At 40.4% G+C, this 18,795-nt stretch overlaps 1 protein-coding gene across 11 annotated transcripts in view; it reads right to left on the reverse strand.

Annotated features, from left to right (window-relative positions):
- Nucleotides 1-18,795, reverse strand: part of LOC105491898 (MAX dimerization protein MGA) — a 171,570-nt gene that overhangs the window by 5,005 nt on the left and 147,770 nt on the right. For 10 of the 11 annotated variants that reach the window (XM_011758623.3, XM_011758672.2, XM_011758629.3 and 7 more), the window contains 7 exons: nucleotides 16,070-16,360; nucleotides 14,431-15,941; nucleotides 10,046-10,176; nucleotides 6,765-6,816; nucleotides 4,036-4,242; nucleotides 2,370-2,481; nucleotides 1,859-2,092 (listed from right to left, as the gene is read on the reverse strand). In XM_011758623.3, the coding sequence (XP_011756925.2) occupies nucleotides 1,859-2,092; nucleotides 2,370-2,481; nucleotides 4,036-4,242; nucleotides 6,765-6,816; nucleotides 10,046-10,176; nucleotides 14,431-15,941; nucleotides 16,070-16,360 (2,538 nt within the window). Of the gene's footprint in view, nucleotides 1-1,858; nucleotides 2,093-2,369; nucleotides 2,482-4,035; nucleotides 4,243-6,764; nucleotides 6,817-10,045; nucleotides 10,177-14,430; nucleotides 15,942-16,069; nucleotides 16,361-18,795 lie in introns of those variants that run through there. The other variant, XM_071067048.1, reaches the window with a different exon arrangement.

Consider the following 18,795-nt stretch of genomic DNA (forward strand, 5'->3'; position numbering starts at 1 on the left):
TTACAGATAAAAGGCAGTCACAGCTGGGTGTGGTGGCTCATGCCTCTAATCCCAGCACTTTGGGAGGCTGAGGCAGGCAGATCACTTGAGCCCAGGAGTTCAAGACCAGCCTGGGCAACACGGTGAGACCCCATCTCCATCTCCACAAGAAAATTTTTTTTTTAATTAAGCTGGTGTGGTGGTGTGCACCTGTGTTCCCAGCTACTAGGAAGGCTAAGGTGGGAGAATTGCTTGAGCCCAGGAGATCAAGGCTGCAAGCGAGACACTGCATTCCAGCCTGAGCTACAGAGTGGGGCCCTGTCTCAAAACAAAACAAAACACCCACACCAGATTTTTCTGGCTCATACACTGGGCTATCCAAACATCCAAAGAGTAAAAAAGAATATACCTTTTTTTTTTTTTTTTTGAGATGGAGTCTCACTCTGTCGCACAGGCTGGAGTACAGTGGTGTGATCTCGGCTCACTGCAGCCTCCACCACGCAGGTTCAAGTGACTCTCCTGCCTCGGCCTCCCAAGTAGCTGGGACTACAGGTGTGCACTACCACACCCGGCTAATTTTGGTATTTTTAGTAGAGACAGGGTTTCACCATGTTGCCCAAGGCTGGTCTCAAACTCCTGAGTGCAAGCAATTCTCCTGCCTCTGCCTCCCTGAGTGGTGGGATTACAGGCATGAGCCACCGTGCCCAGCCAGATATACCATTCTCTAAGAATATAAGTAACACATAAAATCAATATAGCTTTACTTCCAAAATCAAGATGGTAATAAGAATTTAAGACCAATTTACTTTGGCTTTGGCTTTTTTTTTATTTTTCTTTTGAGACAGAATTTCACGCTTGTTGCCCAGGCTGGAATGCAATGGCACGATCTCAGCTCACCACAACCTCACACTCCACCTTCAGGGTTCAAGCGATTCTCCTGCCTCAGCCTCCTAAGTAGCTGAGATTACAGGCATGCACCACCACACTTGGCTAATTTTGTATTTTTAGTAGAGACAAGGCTTCTCCATGTTGGTCAGGCTAGTCTCAAACTCCCGACCTCAGGTGATCTGTCAACCTCAGCCTCCCAAAGTTCTGGGATTAAAGGCATAAGCCACCGTGCCTGGCCTACTGTTTCTTAATAGCAATGTATTAGTAAGTGATCTGATGAAAAATATAGCCTGATTTGACAAAATTAAATTTTACAAAAAATTTCCCATTTATTGGTCTCAGCTAGACCCAACTTATTAAACCCATCAGCAGAACTGTAGGGAAATCACGAAGTATAAAGTCTGAAAAGATTAAGTTTAAAAAACTACTCATTAAAAATACATGACTATAGACTAATATGTTACCAGGACTGGTAACTTCTCAGGATTTGCATGAGTGCGTATTACAACCAGAAACCAAAATCTAATGTAGCTAATATTCTATTTTTTATACAACCCATCTTTTAATTCATTTAATTAAAACTAAAACTGTGGGCTCGGTGTGGTGGCTCATGCCTGTAATCCCAGCACTTTGGGAGGCCGAGGTGGGTGGATCACTTGAGGTCAAGAGTTCGAGACTAGCCTGGCCAACAGGGCAAAATCCCATCTCTACTAAAAATTTAAAAAATTAGCTGGGCATGGTGGTGCACGCTGTAGTTCTAGCTACTCAGGAGGCTGAGGCAGGATAATCGCTTGAACCCGGGAGGTGGAGGTTGCAGTGAGCTGAGATCACGTCACTGCACTGCAGCCTAGGTGACAGAGCTGTCTCAAAAACAAAAAACAAAACAACAAAAAAAAACAAAACTAAAAATGTGGACAAGAGAAGATGGTCAGTCCAGTAAAGTCAACTGATACAAATCTACATTAAGGAAAGCAAAGAATCTCCCTCCTACCTGTAGCCTGGTCTTTTTTTCTGGAAAGAATCAAAGGTTTCCCCCTCCTGTTATTTATAAACATCTGTCCAAGATCTACAGATGATGTAGAAGATCCTTCCTGCTGTTTGCTAATTCTGGGAGACATGTCAAACTCATCTGATCCCATCTTCTTTTTTCTTTTTTGTGCCTCTAGCGCTTGCTGTTTTGCATAAATATACTCTAGCTTCTTCAGGACCACTTCTTCTGTCTTACCTATAGGTTGACAGACAATACATTAGTACTTTCTGCATTACCCCACACAATGAGAAACAGAGTCAATGGAAATCTAGTCGCTTTAACAATATTCCCAAAAACTATGGAAAGTAAGGTGATTACAATTCACAAGAAACAACCCACCCAGTCAGAGGATAACTGTGCTGTGAACTGTGGGAGTCAAGCTTTCAATTAAGTATCTGAAAGATCTACTGAGGATTTCTCCTTGCTGAAGCTGTAATTATGCTCTTTACCAGAGATTATTTACTTATCTCACCTGAAAGAGACGATACTTTCCGTATGAGAATATTCCTTTTTCGAGTCAGGAGATTTTTCTGTCCTATCAATTTGTCTGCCTGATCTGTTAGTCCCTGAATTTCACTGAAGGCCTAGAATAGAAATAGTGGTATTATTGAAAATTGATTCACTCTTTCTTTAAACACAGGTAAGGTCTACACAATTCTCTAATGAAAAAAAAAAAAATTTAACATCTTAAGAGAATTTTTAAATTCCATTAACAATTGTTGATGTTTCAGAAATTATTTTTTGTTAAACTGTAAGAGGGTTTCTGGCTTATACTTTTTTTTTTTTTTTTGAGACGGAGTCTCGCTCTGTCACCCAGGCTGGAGTGCAGTGGCCGGATCTCAGCTCACTGCAAGCTCCGCCTCCCGGGTTCACGCCATTCTCCTGCCTCAGCCTCCCGAGTAGCTGGGACTACAGGCGCCTGCCACCTCGCCCGGCTAAGTTTTTGTATTTTTAGTAGAGACGGGGTTTCACTGTGTTAGCCAGGATGGTCTCGATCTCCTGACCTCGTGATCCGCCCGTCTCGGCCTCCCAAAGTGCTGGGATTACAGGCTTGAGCCACTGCGCCCGGCCCTGGCTTACACTTTTAAGGAACGTGACCATGATTATTTCCAAAGAGCATCACTGAATGGTAGTAGGTATTCCACTACTGCAAGGAGATACAAAATACTTGTGCTCTGCTTAGATTTTAATAATCAACTTCAAGATCATCTTCTAGTCTACCCAAAATCTGGCTGAAATAACTTTGCTCTAGAGGGATATGACTGCTTATCTTGTCCTCTTCCAGCTTCTACTTAAGAACAATTTAAATGAAATACTTTAGATATTCTACACACAAAGTTAAAACTTCTGCTCCCTTGAATATTTCAGATTTTCTTTTAAAATGACTGTCAACTGTTAAGCATATTAAAATATCACTTATGCTATGCTTTACACTGTGATAACCTGTACTAAGTGCTATCAAGAACACCAACGTAAAGAGACATTCTTTACGTCTCATGGTCAACATGGCTAACCAGAGTTTCTGACTCTATCTGAAGAAAGCAGAGCTGTGCCCATTTAAGAACCTGACTTTCGGCTGGGTGTGGTGGCTTATGCCTGTAATCCCCAGCACTTTGGGAGGCAGAGGTGGGCAGATTACTGGAGGTCGGGAGCTCGAGACCAGCTTGACCAACATAGAGAAACCCTGTCTCTAATAAAAATACAAAAATACAAACTTTACTACTGATCTACTAAAAATACAAAATTAGCCAGGTGTGGTGGTGCATGCCTGAAATCCCAGCTACTTGGAAGGCTGAGGTAGGAGAATCACTTCAACCCATGAGGCAAAGGTTGCGGTGAGCCAAGATTGTGCCATTGTACTCCAGCCTAGGCAACAAGAGCAAAACTCCGTCTCAAAAAATAAAAAAAAAAAAAAAAAAAAAAAAAAGAACCTGACTTTCAATGAAAAGCTCCTGTGACTTAGCATAATGATTTTCCCCCTAAGGGATTTATTGGGCATTCAGTAGTCCATATTCAACTGTTACATTTAAGTAGCTCTATTTCAATGTTCCTTATATATGTCAGTGGATTCTCTTTCTCATAGCACCAGTAAGAATCTCTTAGTCAAGCTCTTATTGTCATTTACACAGAACACTTACTCGAGTAAGAATGAGACTTTTAGAAACCTTGGAAGAATGAAGTAATCCCAATGTGATCTTTAATTTCTCAAAGAGATCTCTCATTTCACCACGCCGCCGCCGCTCATTGGCAGTGTGTGTCCGGCGATAATAAGCAAACGCTTCTGCTTCTTTCTGTAGTTTGTCACTCCAGTAATCAGGCTTCAGTTTTAGAGGAATTGGTGGAGCCTGTTCAAACAAGATTGCCTCCTAAATATCTTGAACGTGTAATTGGCCCTCTTATTCTGTTCCAAATGACACTGCCCTATTTCAGGCACCCATTACCTTTTGTCTGGACTGTTGTAACAGCCTCTCAATTGGTCATCTTACTACCAGTCTATCTTTCCTTCAAATCTAACTCTTACAATGCCAATAGTATAATTTCTAATGCATGCTGAAGTGATCTTACCAGCTCTTAGTTCAAATTTCAGTGATTTTCAAACAAGGAAGAAATTGTGTATGTTACAGGCGTAGAAGATCTGAAAGAGCTTACTTATGTAATTTATTATATTACTAAAACTTGTTTTCATGATACAAATTACATTAACTGTTTTTCAAAAAATACTGTAAGATCCTCCTCAATCTGGTAAAGAATCAACTGCCACTCTTCTAAATCCCCTTTCTCTCCAACCATTCCTATCTGCTAGAAATTCCCAAGACAGGCTACACAATCCCACACCTCCCTGCCATTACACAGGCTTTTTACCTGTACCTAGATTACTTACCCCACCTCTTACCTAAACCTCCATAACATTTAAAACTTAACACTTCAAACTCAAACTTTTTCAGGAAAGTCCTTCTTGATCCTCAGAAAGGCTAAGGCCTCCTTTCTCTATCTTTTTTATTCCATTACAATCTTTGTTTATAGGACTTAAAATATATGAAGAGGCTGGCCAGGCACAGTGGCTGAAATCTGTAATCTCCAGCACTTTTGGAGGCCGAGGTAGGGGATCACTTAAGGCCAGGAGTTTGAGACTAACACAGGCAACACAGTAAGACTTCATCTACACACACACACACATACACACACACACACACACGCTTATAATGAAAAGCAACTATGCCCTGAACTTGTACACACACACACACACACACACACACACACACACACACACACACGCTGATAATGAAAAGCAACTATGCCCTGAACTTGTACCTGGATCCTCAGAAACAATCACTTTTTAATTCTTTTAGCAGCTTCTTCTAGTTCTTAAATCTATATCCTAAACCAAAAATAGTAACATAAGCTTATTTTTTTTCTATTTTCAATGCTATCTACTGCCTTCTTGCTATGCAGAAGAGGATTGAGCTCATATCACTCTCATGTCTTATACCACCTTATCATTCCAATATAGTTACATCACTACTTTTAGTTGTTCTACTGATCCCTTAGCAACTTGAATTCTACCTTAATTTCTTATTTCGTCAAGAATAAACAATCTATCTTGCCTTTCTACTTTGTAAAATGAGGGTATCAGCACCTGTATCCTTCCCTTTATTTCTTCTTCCCTCTCTCACCTCCCAATTTGTCATATGTATTCTCACATTTTTCAAGACTGAAATTAAGTCTTCTATATTTTAATTATAGGTTATAAACTTTTTTTGAAAAACATCAACATTAACTATTATGACATTATAAACACTACTCATATAACGTGAATAATATTTCCTGTCCTGTGCAGTTTCTTGGTTTTGTGTTTTTTTCCTCTGACGTTTCTAATTGTCTCTTTTTCTGACACTGTTTGCTTAATCATAACTCTGACAGTACCCAAAAACTCTCATGGAAAAGCCACTGCCTTTCTAAAGTTAAACCTATTATGCATTAAGATAGAATGGGAGAATAAAAGAGCCAACAAGACAGAAAGAAAGGCAATATAAACATTAAATATAGCAAAGTGAAGCAAGAATTTGCATATAATTATTTGGGTACAAAACAATGGATTATGTAAATAAGCTATTATGAAAATTCCTGTTACATCTGAAAAATGCTTCAGAATAAATTTTTAAAAGCCAAATATAATGATATATGCAAATAATTACAACCATGCAAATACGTTGTATCGTGAGTCCCCAATCAGATCAAAACCAAACTGTACTATGATTTTTTAAAGGAACCAAATGCCACCCTCTACTTCAACCCAAGCCATCATTGACTTTTTTTAACCTTTTAAATTAAGATAAAAAAACAAGTGGAAAACAATTTAAACAAACCAAACTCTCCTCCATGCCTACTGTTGGTTAGGAAAAACAGAAAACCCTGCTTAATTATGTTACTATGATATATACCAAAAAGATTAAGAAAATTAAAGGTTTATTGTTTCATGGATCCCTGAACTGCTAGCCATTTTGCAGAGGATAGTTTTTTAAATCACTGAAAATCATGAGCCCAGGCAAGAAAGAATGGCAGCTTGTTTTACATCAAACCATTACAAGAACAGTTTTCAAATAAGCACATATATTCTCATAAATTTCATATCCATTTTTAACTACTCTAAATTAGTCTATCCTCTGAGGAGAAGAATTAAAAGGGGGAAAAAAAGGACCTTAGTAGTATAATTTCATTAAGGAGAAAAAACTGATTATATTAACTCACTGGCAAAAATAGCTCTGAGAAAAAATCGTGGCTAATATAGCTAATGTTGTTTCAACCCTAAAATAAATGTTAACAATTTTATTCAATGAGTAATTATCACTAAATATATCCTAAATACCTTTCGACTCCTTTCAGCTGCTTTTTCATCTGCAGACATGTGAGTACGCGACCTGGATAAAGACAGGATTTTTCAGTGTCTTACTGAAATTTAATAATCTTAAGACATATTTCACAGCTACAACCAAACCATTCCAAATTACAGTTTCTTTTTCCCAAGGTGTGATATACAGCCACATTATTTACTTGACATTATATATTTTCTCTAAAAGTGTACAAATAGTCACTAAAACTTCAAATTACTTTGTACAATCATGAAATATTTAATACACAAAACCATATAAACAAATTTAAAGTCATCCTCCAGTATCCATGGAAGACTCGTTCCAAAACTTCCGGCAGTATCCTTGAATACTCAAGTCCCTGATATAAAATGGTATAGTATTTGCATATAACATAGGTACCTCCTCCCATATACTTTAAATCACCCCTACATTACTTATAACACCTAGTACAATGTAAAAACTAAGTAAATAGTTGTTATACTGTATTGTTTAGGGAATAATGACATGACAATAAAGTCTATACATGTTCAATACAGATGCAATTTTTCTTCTTCCAGATATTTTCAATCCACAGTTGGGTGAATCCACAAATACATGCTTTCTATATTTGTGGATACATGCTTTTCCATTATACACCTGGTCCCTCCCAACTGTGAAGGAGGACCAAGTATATAATGAACACCCACATATGAACCATCTAGCTTGAGAAATAATACATCTCAAAAATACAGGTTTTATGTGCAGCCCACTCAACCACATTCCCTTCCCTCCTTCTCAAAGGTAAACATTCTAAGACAGAGTTTTACCATGCACATCTTTGTAAGTTTTACTAGAAATATATATATATCTTAACAAAAAAAAAAGTACTACTTTAAATATTATATACTATACTGTATCTTTCTGCAACTCATTGGTTTCATTCAATATTCGACCTGAAGGCCAGGCACAGTAGCTCATGCCTGTAATCCCAGAACTTTAGGAGGCCAAGGCAGGAGGACTGCTTGAGGCCAGGAGTTCAAAACCAGCCTGGGCAACATAGCAAGACTCCGTCTCTACAAAAAAAAAATTGAAAATAAAAGTACAAATAAATTACACCTGATATATGCTGATACACAGAGTTCTAATTCCAATTGTTTTAACTGTTACATAGTATTCCACAATGTGAATTTTCCCGAATTTTTTTTTTTCCAGAATGTTTGTAGTTATTTAGGTTGTTTCTAAATCTTCATAATAGCAAACAATGCTGCAATGTACAGTCCCATACACGACCCCTTGTGTGAATTTTTCTAGGGCATAGGAGCAGAATTGCCAGGCAAAAGAAAGATATGCACACCTTCAAGTTCAGGAACTGTTAAACTGGTAATACAATGTACACTCCCACTTGCTGTATGAGAGTTCCCATTGCTCCAAACCTAGATAACTGTACTATCAGAAATCTCCATTTTTGCAGTCTCATGAGTGTGAATTGGTAAAGTCACTGTGGTTTTATCTGCATTTCCCTAATTACTTGTGAAGTTGAACAAATGTACATGTGTTTACTGGGCTTTTAGGTTTCTTCTTCTGTCAACTGTCTCTAATATCCATTATTTACTTTTTTGCTGGGTCATCTTTTTGTGACTTGTAACAATTTTTTTATACCCTCGACATTAATCCTTTGTTAGTTAATATGTATGGCAAACACTTTCTTCATAGTCTGAGTTTGCCTTTTCACTGTTTTCATGGTGTTCTGACAGAATTTTTAAATTCTTTTAACCTTTATTTTTAATTAAATTTAAACAATTTAAACAAATCTAATTAAATCTTTAATTTTTTTTTTTTTTTTTTTGAGATGTAGTCTCACTGTCTCTCAGGCTGGAGTACAGTGGCACAGTCTCAGTTCACTGCAACCTCCACCTCCCAGGTTCAAGCGATCCTCCTGCCTTAGCCTCCCAAGTAGCTGGGACTACAGGGGTGTGCCAACAAGTCCGGCTAATTTGTGTATTTTTAGTAGAGACAGGGTTTCATCATGTTGGCCAGCCTGGTCTTGAACTCCTGAATTCAGGTGATCTGCCCACCTCGGCCTCCCAAAGTGCTGGGATTACAGGCGTGAGCCACCACGCCCAGCCTAAATCTTTAGTTTTTTACTTTAATCTGTTCCCTTACGGTTTTTGTGCTGTGTGTTGGTTATTCTTGGCCCTTTACTATTCCAATCCATTAACATGTTATCTCTCCCCATTTGCTGAATTCCTCTTCGTCTTTCAATACAATTTTCTAAGAAAACTCTTACACAGCTTGTCAGAGAATGTTCTCACACAGCAGTTTTCCTGTTACTATTGCAAATATTTTTTAGAGGTTTTGTTTGTTGCCATTGTTTACAAATTCAGTTTTAGTATACAGAACTCATTATCCCAGCAATACTGCTAAACTCATTAAGTCTAATTAAGTTTTTAAGGGCTTTAAATTCTTTCAAGTTTAGCCAGTAGGTAACTGAAGTAGCCTGTAAACAGCTCCCGAGTGAAGAGAACTATCAGTCCTACTTTCTACTCCTTCAACTTTCTCAGTATCAGTAGGAACGAAGAATTATTCTTTCTCAGCTCATAGCTACTTTCATATCATTGTAGTTAATGAGATGACAGGAAAAGTACAATGTCTGGCACAAAGTATCTTCCTTCCCTACTCTTTCTCACACCCCAATCCATAATCAATATAAGGCTTACTAAAACAGAAAATGAAATAAATTTTCCTGAGCAAGTCATCATTCCTTCCACATTTTCATCTCACCAGTGAAATATGAAGAAAAATTTTCCTACCTGTATCTCATCTGTTCAACTAGTAAAGTAACCAAATTTAGAATGTAATGCCTATTCTTAAATGATACAAGAAACTAACTTTTGTTGAGTAGTCCATTTATATCAGTTATTATGCTAGTTGTACATACTACCTCATTTAACACTTCGAATGGGGGCATTTTCCTCATTTCATAGGTAAAGAATCTGAGGTTCAGAGAGATTAAAGATTTGCCCAAGGTTAAATACCTACAAACTAGCAAAACTAGTATTTTATAACACCAGTCTATCGGGCTCCAAAAGCATGTTATTCACATTTACACACTGCCTCCTACCAATGACCAAAGAAAATTATCCAAATTCTAGTTCCTCTCCTCATCTATACTAATCAGAAAAAAAGCTAGAGGAAGAAGGAACTAGATCAGTTACCCAGAGCTCCTAAACAGAACATTTCATTTTATTTCTGGTTACAACGCTACAAAAACAACAATCCAAAGAGCAGTAAGACTTACGGCTGTTTGAATGACTGTGTGTGGGCCACTGTGGTCTTCAGGTGAGCAACATTAATTTCCTCTGAGAGCTCTTCTACAGTCTCAATGTCCACGTGCTCCTCGTCATCCTCAATATATTCTACGCAGTTATTCTGAAAATACATCATTACAAAAGTAAATAATGTACTGATTAGCAAGAACACCTAAACTTTTCAACTCACACCTATAATTCAGCACTTTGGGAGGCCCAGGCAGGTGGATCGTTTTGAGCTTAGGAGTGCAAGACCAGCCTGGGCAACATGGCAAAACCCTGTCTCTACAAAAAATACAAAAATCAGCCAGACATGGTGGCGCTCGCCTATAATTACAGCTACTTGGGAGAGTGAGGTGGGAGGACTGCTTGAGGCCAGGAGTTCGAGGCTGCAGTGAGCCAAGACTGCACCACTGCACACCAGCCTAGGAGACGAGAGTGAGACTGTCTCAAAAAAATAAAATAAAAAATAAATAAACAGACATCATTAAACTTAACAGCGTCCTCAAAGGACTGCATTGATGCTTCAGTGTTATTTCCAGTGGACAAAATTCAGGTACAGATATATTAAGGTTTCATAAATCTTAAGATTAAATAACAGTAAAATAAAATTTGGTGAGATAAATATAGAAAGGAGAAAAATTCAAGTGCCACTTTAAGGGGGCTTCATGACCAACATCCTATCAGATGCCCACAAATCAACACACATTAGCATACACAGGCAGGTATGGAAATAGGATACAGCCCAGTCCTGCAACTCTCTCAACCCCACAAATTCAGAGCCTGTAAGGAATTTCAGGTTTCAAAAAAGCCCAGGATTGCTGTATTTCCTTATTATGCCAAAAAAGGAGTCAATCAAAGTGTTTACTGGGCACCTGTCACAGAAACTTGCTAAATATTTTATGTAACACTAGAGTTATATGGATATATGGGATAAGCAGATCTTTTTAAGGCCACCTTTAAAAATAGTGTTTACTTGCAACATTTCTGTGCCCCCCTCAAAAAAAAAAAAAAAACTGTTTACTATGCCAGAAACATAGTAAACGAGCCCGCCTCCCGGGCTCAAATGATTTTCCTGCTTCAGCCTCCCGAGCAGCTGGGATTCTTAGGACTGTGCCACCACACCTAGCTAATTTTTGTATTGTTTACTAACAGGGTTTCACCATGTTGGTCAGGCTGGTCTCAAACTCCTGACCTCAGGTGATCCGCCTGCCTCAGCCTCCCAAAGTGCTGGGATTACAGGAGAGCGCTACAGCACCTGGTATAACTGCAGGATTTCTAAATAACATCCACAAGGAAGATTTGTGGATTAACTTCCACAAGGAAGATTTAAATTAAAGAAGCTATTCACCACTTCCCTCATGGTATTCCAATGCTAATCATAAAGGTAACATAGGTGTGAGATGTGTAAATAAAAACAATGTTTAGATTTTAGAGATCACTTAATATGACCTTTAAAAAAAAAAAGTATAACTCGTTTGCTTGTCAAATTCCCTATTAGTACATTCAGGCAATGCCTCTTTGTATGATTAAGATACTTCAGGCTGGGCACAGTGGCTCACGCCTGTAATCCCAGCACTTTGGGAGGCCAACGTGGGTGGATCACCTGAGGTCAGGAGTTCGAGACCAGCCTGGCCAATATGGTGAAACCCTGTCTTTACTAAAAAAACACGAAACTTAGCTGGGCATGCTGGTGCCCGCCTGTAATCCTAAGCTACTCAGGGGGCTGAGGCAGAAGAATCATTTGAACCTGGGAGGCAGACGATGCAGTGAGCCGAGATGGCACCACTGCATTCCAGCCTGGGCGACACAGCAAGACTCAGTCAAAAAAAGAAAAAAGGAAAAAACCAGGCCGGGCGTGGTGGCTCACGCCTGTAATCCCAGCACTTTGGGAGGCCGAGGCGGGCGGATCACAAGGTCAGGAGATCGAGACCACGGTGAAACCCCGTCTCTACTAAAAATACAAAAAATTAGCCGGGCGCGGTTGTGGGCGCCTGTAGTCCCAGCTACTCGGGAGGCTGAGGCAGGAGAATGGCGTGAACCCGGGAGGTGGAGCTTGCAGTGAGCCGAGATCGCGCCACTGCACTCCAGCCTGGGCAACAGAGCGAGACTCCATCTCAAAAAAAAAAAAAAAGGAAAAAACCTACTTTAGAAGATCTATTATATCAGTTCCCCTAATAGTAATAACAGTTTTCACTGGTTTTAAAGTTGAACTGTTTTTTGGTCTCATGTTTACTTCAGCTGTAAAAAAACACAAAAAAATCTGCAATATAACTGCTAAAGTCAATGAATTTACATCCATTCTTGAAAAAGATTAGGCTAGAAAGAAAGTATAACTCAAATGAATATAGAATCATCCAATTTTAGAGCAAGATCCTCCTTTATAAATGAGACAATGGAGGTACTGAAATAACCAACATAACAACATTAAGACCAGCCTGGCCAAGATGGTGAAACCCCATCTCTACTTAAAAGACAAAAATTAGGCCGGGCGCGGTGGCTCAAGCCTGTAATCCCAGCACTTTGGGAGGCCGAGGAGGGTGGATCACGAGGTCAGGAGATCGAGACCATCCTGGCTAACATGGTGAAACCCCGTCTCTACTAAAAATACAAAAAACTAGCCGGGCGTGGTGGCGGGCGCCTGTAGTCCCAGCTACTCGGAGGCTGAGGCGGGAGAATGGCGTGAACCCGGGAGGTAGAGCTTGCAGTGAGCCGAGATCGTGCCACTGCACTCCAGCCTGGGCGACAGAGCGAGACTCCGTCTCAAAAAAAAAAAAAAAAAAAAAAGACAAAAATTAGCCGAGTGCAGTGGTGGGCTCCTGTAATCTCAGCTACTCGGGAGGCTGAGGCAGGAGAACTGCTTGAGCCCTGGAGGCGGAGGTTGCAGTGAGTCGAGTTCGCGCCACTGCACTCAAGCCTGAGCGACAGAGCAAGACTCCGTCTCTAAAATAAAATATTTCAACATTTTAATTTTTAAAACAGTAATCTTTTTTTGTTTTATTTTATTTGCATAAAGCTTAAGCATTAACAGAAAAGGACCAGATAACAGAGGCAGAATGAATCTCAAGGAAGTGCGACTCTAAAACAAGCAGTTGTATGACAATCAGTGCAGATGGCTTTCATCTGCTCTGAAGAGACGGCTACAGTTCAGATTTTAGGGCACTCCACAGGCAGCTGGTTATGATCTCCCCATGTTTTAAAATCAGACCTTACGTCAGGCGTCAGCAAACCACAGCCCACTAACTTTTTTTTTTTAATAAGTTGTGGTTTTTTTCCCTGAGACGGAGTTTTGTTCTTGTCGCCCAGGCTGGAGTGCAATGTCGTGATCTGGACTCACTGCAACATCCGCCTCCTGGGTTCAAGCAATTCCCCTGCCTCAGCCTCCTGAGTATTGGGATTACAGGCACCTGCCACCACACCCAGCTAATTTTTTGTATTTTTAGTAGAGATGGGGTTTGTCATGTTGGCCAGACTAGTCTCAAACTCCTGATGTCAGGTGATCCACCCACCTCGGTCTCCCAAAGTGCTGGGATTACAGGTGTGAGCCACCGCACCTGGCCTTTTTTACTAACGTTTTAATGGAATACAGCTGCTTTTATACTACAACAGTAGTCAAGTAGTTGGAACAGAGAGCCCTCTAGCTCTCTGCAAAGTCTAAAACTATTTACTATCTGGCCTTTTACAGAAAACATTTGTACAACTCCTGCACTGTATCAATACCTGACAGTTACTTATTTCAGTAAATACGACAACCCTAAAAAGGAATCCTATAAAAACACTTCGGGAAAATAATAAAACTAGGCCATAAAGGTCATATTACAAAGGACGATGACCGAAGTCTAGAATATAAATTCCAGAGACTACAAATAAAAGCAACTCAAGGCAAAATGGTATTAGAATACCAAAGATGGTATTTTCCAGTTTTTCTCCAAAAACAAAAACATCTCTCTATATGCAAGTAAGTTCTCCTCCAGTTGTAAGGTCACCCATTCCCAGTTTCTGATTAACATCTACCAGAGAAGCTACAACCATCTCACATAGAAAACGTCACAGAAATTGACTGGGATCAAATACGAGTAGTGGTTTCGGGATTTTAAACATCTAACTTAAGAAGAGTAGGGACTCTCAAGCACCTATCCCCCAAATGCTTAAACCAGCCTTCCCATAAAACCAGGCAAGTCTCAAAGAATAAAAGCTCAGTAAGTGATGCTTGATAGACACAGCCTAAAAAACTACTAAGCCATTTAAGTCATAATCTAAACCTAGGCATCCAATTAAATGTATTATGTCTTAGTGATCTTCTGAAAAAGCTTCTGTCTCTAATAAATCATTTAAATCCTTTAGGTTTCAGTCACAACAAAAATGGGCTCACCACCTTTTCTACATCATCAACCTCTTCACTCTGGTAGTCAGAAACAACATCCACAATTTCATCAATGGAATCATCGGTTTTCTCATTCTCATCGTCGTCATCTTCTTCCAAATCCAAAACAGTGAAGTCAGCGCTGCTTCTCCTACCCTTCTTCTCTTGCTTTGGTTGTATCTGTTCACCAGGTAGCAGTAAGTGGCCCTGAAAATGTCCATTCCCTCTGCTGCTTTTTGCAGCTCTCCTAGGAACAATGGAGAAGGCTGAAGGATTAGAAATCCTACTCCAAGAATCACATTCAGTTTTCAGAACTCTGGCATCTTCAGTAATTCCACTTTTTCCAAGTAAGTCAGAGATGCCTTGTTCTTGCTGAAACACATCTGAATTTTCCTGACATGTCTTTGTTTCTTTAATTAACTGCTCGTCTACCTCTTTCTTACATTCCTGTGAAGATCCAACACATTTCCTGGTTAAGGGGCCCTTCAGATGTTTTCTCCATCTTTCTCTAATACTGTCTTTCTCCAGAGAGTCTCCACATTCCTTCTCTTTGGCCTCTGGCTGTGGATTAGATTGCTGCTCCGTAACTTTGCTTCCTGACAATTCAAATTTACTTTCTTCCTTAAAGGTGACTGGAAATTCACTTGAGTTTTCTTCTGGATTGTCTAATCCTTTCTGCTGTTCCACCTTCACATCACCAAGTTTTTGATGCTGTACTTTACTTAAATTTTGGACGGTCTTATTACCGGCTTTTTCAGAAATGGTCCTACCTTCTAGAACAGCCACTTTTTCTTTGGAACTGCTACGATTCCTAGCCCCATATTCTTCATTAACATCTTTATAGTCTTGATCTGTATGTGACCCAGTGATACAGGAATGCTCAGATGGTTTGACAGTTGCAGAACCTTCTTCTGGAAGGGATTCTTCATCCAAATGATCACCCCTATCTTCCAAGGAATCATTCAGAGTTTCTTCTGAGGTAGCAGCTCCTGAGTTTTGTTTTATTATGTTAGCCTCAGAGTCTACAGCCTCTCCTTCTGACTGTAGAACCTTCTTGGTTTCTTGCTCTCTTTTTATTGAGTTTGTTTCATCTTTCTGGTCTGGATTCTGAGATTCCCTCTTCATCTGAAGGGAAGCAACATGTTGAAGAATGGAGCTAGGAACAGGCTTTTGTCCTGGGAGCTGTAACAAGGCAAAACTACCAGACTGGAGAGGAATAAGACTGGCTGTACCAACAGGCTGTCCTCCTGAGCTATAGGTTATTTTGGTTTCAGAGCCTGTTTTACTTGCAAAGCTTTGTGGTTCAGGAGGAGAAATCCTCAGGGTCAATGTACCAGCCTGAGACACAAAACTAGCTCCAGAGGAAAGCAATGACGGTGCCTGAGTGATAACATTCACTGCTGAAGAAGACCCAACAGCTTGGATTACAGGATTCACGACAGAGAAAGCAGAAGACGAAGTGGAAGATGGCGGAGTCTCAGAGGGTTTGGAAGGAGCAGGTAACCGGATTCCCATCACAGACCCTGGTTTAAAAAATGAGAGAGAAATTTTTAAATCATGACTGCCCATATCAAGACTTCCGATGTCCTGGTGTATTAACATACCATATGGCCAAGTGATTAACAAAAGTTCATGAAAAATAACTTTATACCTGGGTTCCGAAACATGACAGGCTGTAAGTTGGGCTGGGTATTAGAGCCTCGAAGCTGATGCAAAGGTAGAAGCTGGACAATCTGCCCATTAGGGTGCCTGAATAGGTTCATTCCACTTGGACTCCTAACAGGCTGCAAGACCATTCGATGTCCCTGAAGCTGTGTGTTTGAGACAGGTCTAAGAGTAGGAGAACCCTGCTGCACTGGAATCAACAACAGTCGAGGTCCAGCACGTTTCACTGTGTTAGGAGAGACCTGTGGAGTAGCCACTGGAATTTGAGCAGCATTTTCTGAAAAACAGGAAATGGAAACATAGTACCAAAATTCCCCTTTAACACATGTAGGAAAAAAAGTATTCATACTTTTTTTTAAGACACAGTCTTGCTTTGTTGCTCAGGCTGGAGTGCAATGACACAATCTCAACTGACTACAACCTCCGCGCCTCCCTAGTTCAAGCAATTCTCCCACCTCAGCATCCTGAGTAGCTGCGACTACAGGTGTGCACCAGCACAGCTGGCTTATTTCCGTATTTTTGGGTAGAGACAGGGTTCCACTATGTTTCCCAGGCTGGTCTCAAACCCCTGACCTCAAGCGATCTGCCCTCCTCAGCCTCCCAAAGTGCTGAGATTATAGGCATAAGCCACCGCACCCAGCCTAATTTTTTTTTTTTTTTTTTTTTGAGACGGAGTCTGGCTCTGTTGCCCAGGCTGGAGTGCAGTGGCCGGATCTCAGCTCACTGCAAGCCCCGCCTCCCGGGTTCACGCCATTCTCCTGCCTCAGCCTCCCGAGTAGCTGGGACTACAGGCGCCCACCACCTCGCCCGGCTAATTTTTTTTGTATTTTAGTAGAGACGGGGTTTCACCGTGTTAGCCAGGATGGTCTCGATCTCCTGAACTCGTGATTCGCCCATCTCGGCCTCCCAAAGTGCTGGGATTACAGGCTTGAGCCACCGCGCCCGGCCTAATTTTTTTTTAAGAGAGACAGGGTTGTACTTGTTCCCTTCAGTCCTTCAGTGCAGTGGCTCAATCATAGCTCACTGCACTCTCAAACTCCTGGGCTCAAGAGATCCTCCTGCCTCAGCCTTCCAAGTAGCTGGGACTACAGGGATGTGTCACTACGCCTGGCTAATTATGTTATTCTTTGCAGAGACAGGGTCTTGCTTTATTGCTCAAGCTAGTCTCAAACTCCTGGCCTCAAGCGATCCTGCCATCTTGGCCTTCCAAAGTGTTGGGATTGCAGCCATGAGCCACCATGCCCAGTCATTAAGACACAGAATCTGACCTTGCTGCAAATAACTTCTAATTTGGATTATAAAGTTGCTAAAATTCTGTAGTTTCATAATACATTATTTATGGCTGAGAACAGCCAGACATTATGGAGCTTTACATTTAGAATGGTAAAAAAAAAATAGAGTACCAATTGTCAAGAGGCACATTTAAAGAGATAATACTTTTGCCTAAAGAAAAACGTGGGGATCTCTCTAAATCTGGATTCCTTTGTTAAAGAGATCATTTATGATAAAATTATGCTTCAACTTTATTCTTTTGAGACAGGATTGCACTCTGTCGCCCAGCCTAGAGTGCAGTGGTGCAATCACAGCTCATTGCCACCTTGAACTCCCAGGCTCAGCCTCCCAAGTAGCTGGGACCACAGGTGCACACTTTTTTTTTTTTCTAGAGATGGGGTTTGCTATGTTGCCCAGGCTGGTCTCAAACTCCTGGGGCTCAAGCAATCCTCCTGTCTTGGCCTCTTAAAGTGTTGGGATTACAGGTATGAGTCAATGTGCCTGGCCTCTTCTTTATTTTTTTAAATAAAATCCAGGCCGGGCGCGGTGGCTCACACCTGTAATCCCAGCACTTTGGGAGGCCGAGACGGGCGGATCACGAGGTCAGGAGATCGAGACCATCCTGGCTAACACGGTGAAACCCCGTCTCTACTAAAAAATACAAAAAACTAGCCGGGCGAGGTGGCGGGCGCCTATAGTCCCAGCTACTCGGGAGGCTGAGGCAGGAGAATGGCGTGAACCCGGGAGGCGGAGCTTGAAGTGAGCTGAGATCCAGCCACTGCACTCCAGCCTGGGTGACAGAGCGAGACTCCGTCTCAAAAAAAAAAAAAAAAAAAAAATAAAATAAAATAAAATAAAATAAAATAAAATCCAGATCCTGCACAATTTAACTTTAAAATTAAAGCTCATAACACTTACTAGAGAGTTATGACGGAATTTCTAAGCTTATACCACCTGAGGAAGATAAAGAACTAAAAATCCTTGGTTTATAAAGGGCTTTTTGGTTTTTAAAATTCACCAACAAATAAGCAAAGCTTAAAGGTTTGTGGGAATTATTTTTCAGAAGGAAAAAATTACATAAAACCCCCAAAATGAAATGAAATTAAGAGACATCAAAGCAGCAGGGAAATAAACCTGGCTTAGAAGAGGCAAAAGATGCTTTTAAAACAAAAAGAAAAAGCAGAAATTTAATGCAGAAGATATGAATTAATAGAGATTTCAAACCATTAATAGTACTTAAAGATACCCTTTACTGATTGGAAGAGATATTTCGAAATACTAAAGACACAGGAAAAAACAGTATGAGTAATCTAGATTTTTTTCTTAGATCAGAGATAAAGAGGTAGGAATCATGGTAATAGTAAGCATAAATGAAACTGGTCTAACATTACTATTCAAATTGGTGAGCTTATTTAACATTAACAAATAAAAATTGGTGGG

Source organism: Macaca nemestrina, chromosome 7 (assembly GCF_043159975.1).
Source record: "Macaca nemestrina isolate mMacNem1 chromosome 7, mMacNem.hap1, whole genome shotgun sequence".
In the NCBI taxonomy this organism is placed as follows: domain Eukaryota; kingdom Metazoa; phylum Chordata; class Mammalia; order Primates; family Cercopithecidae; genus Macaca; species Macaca nemestrina.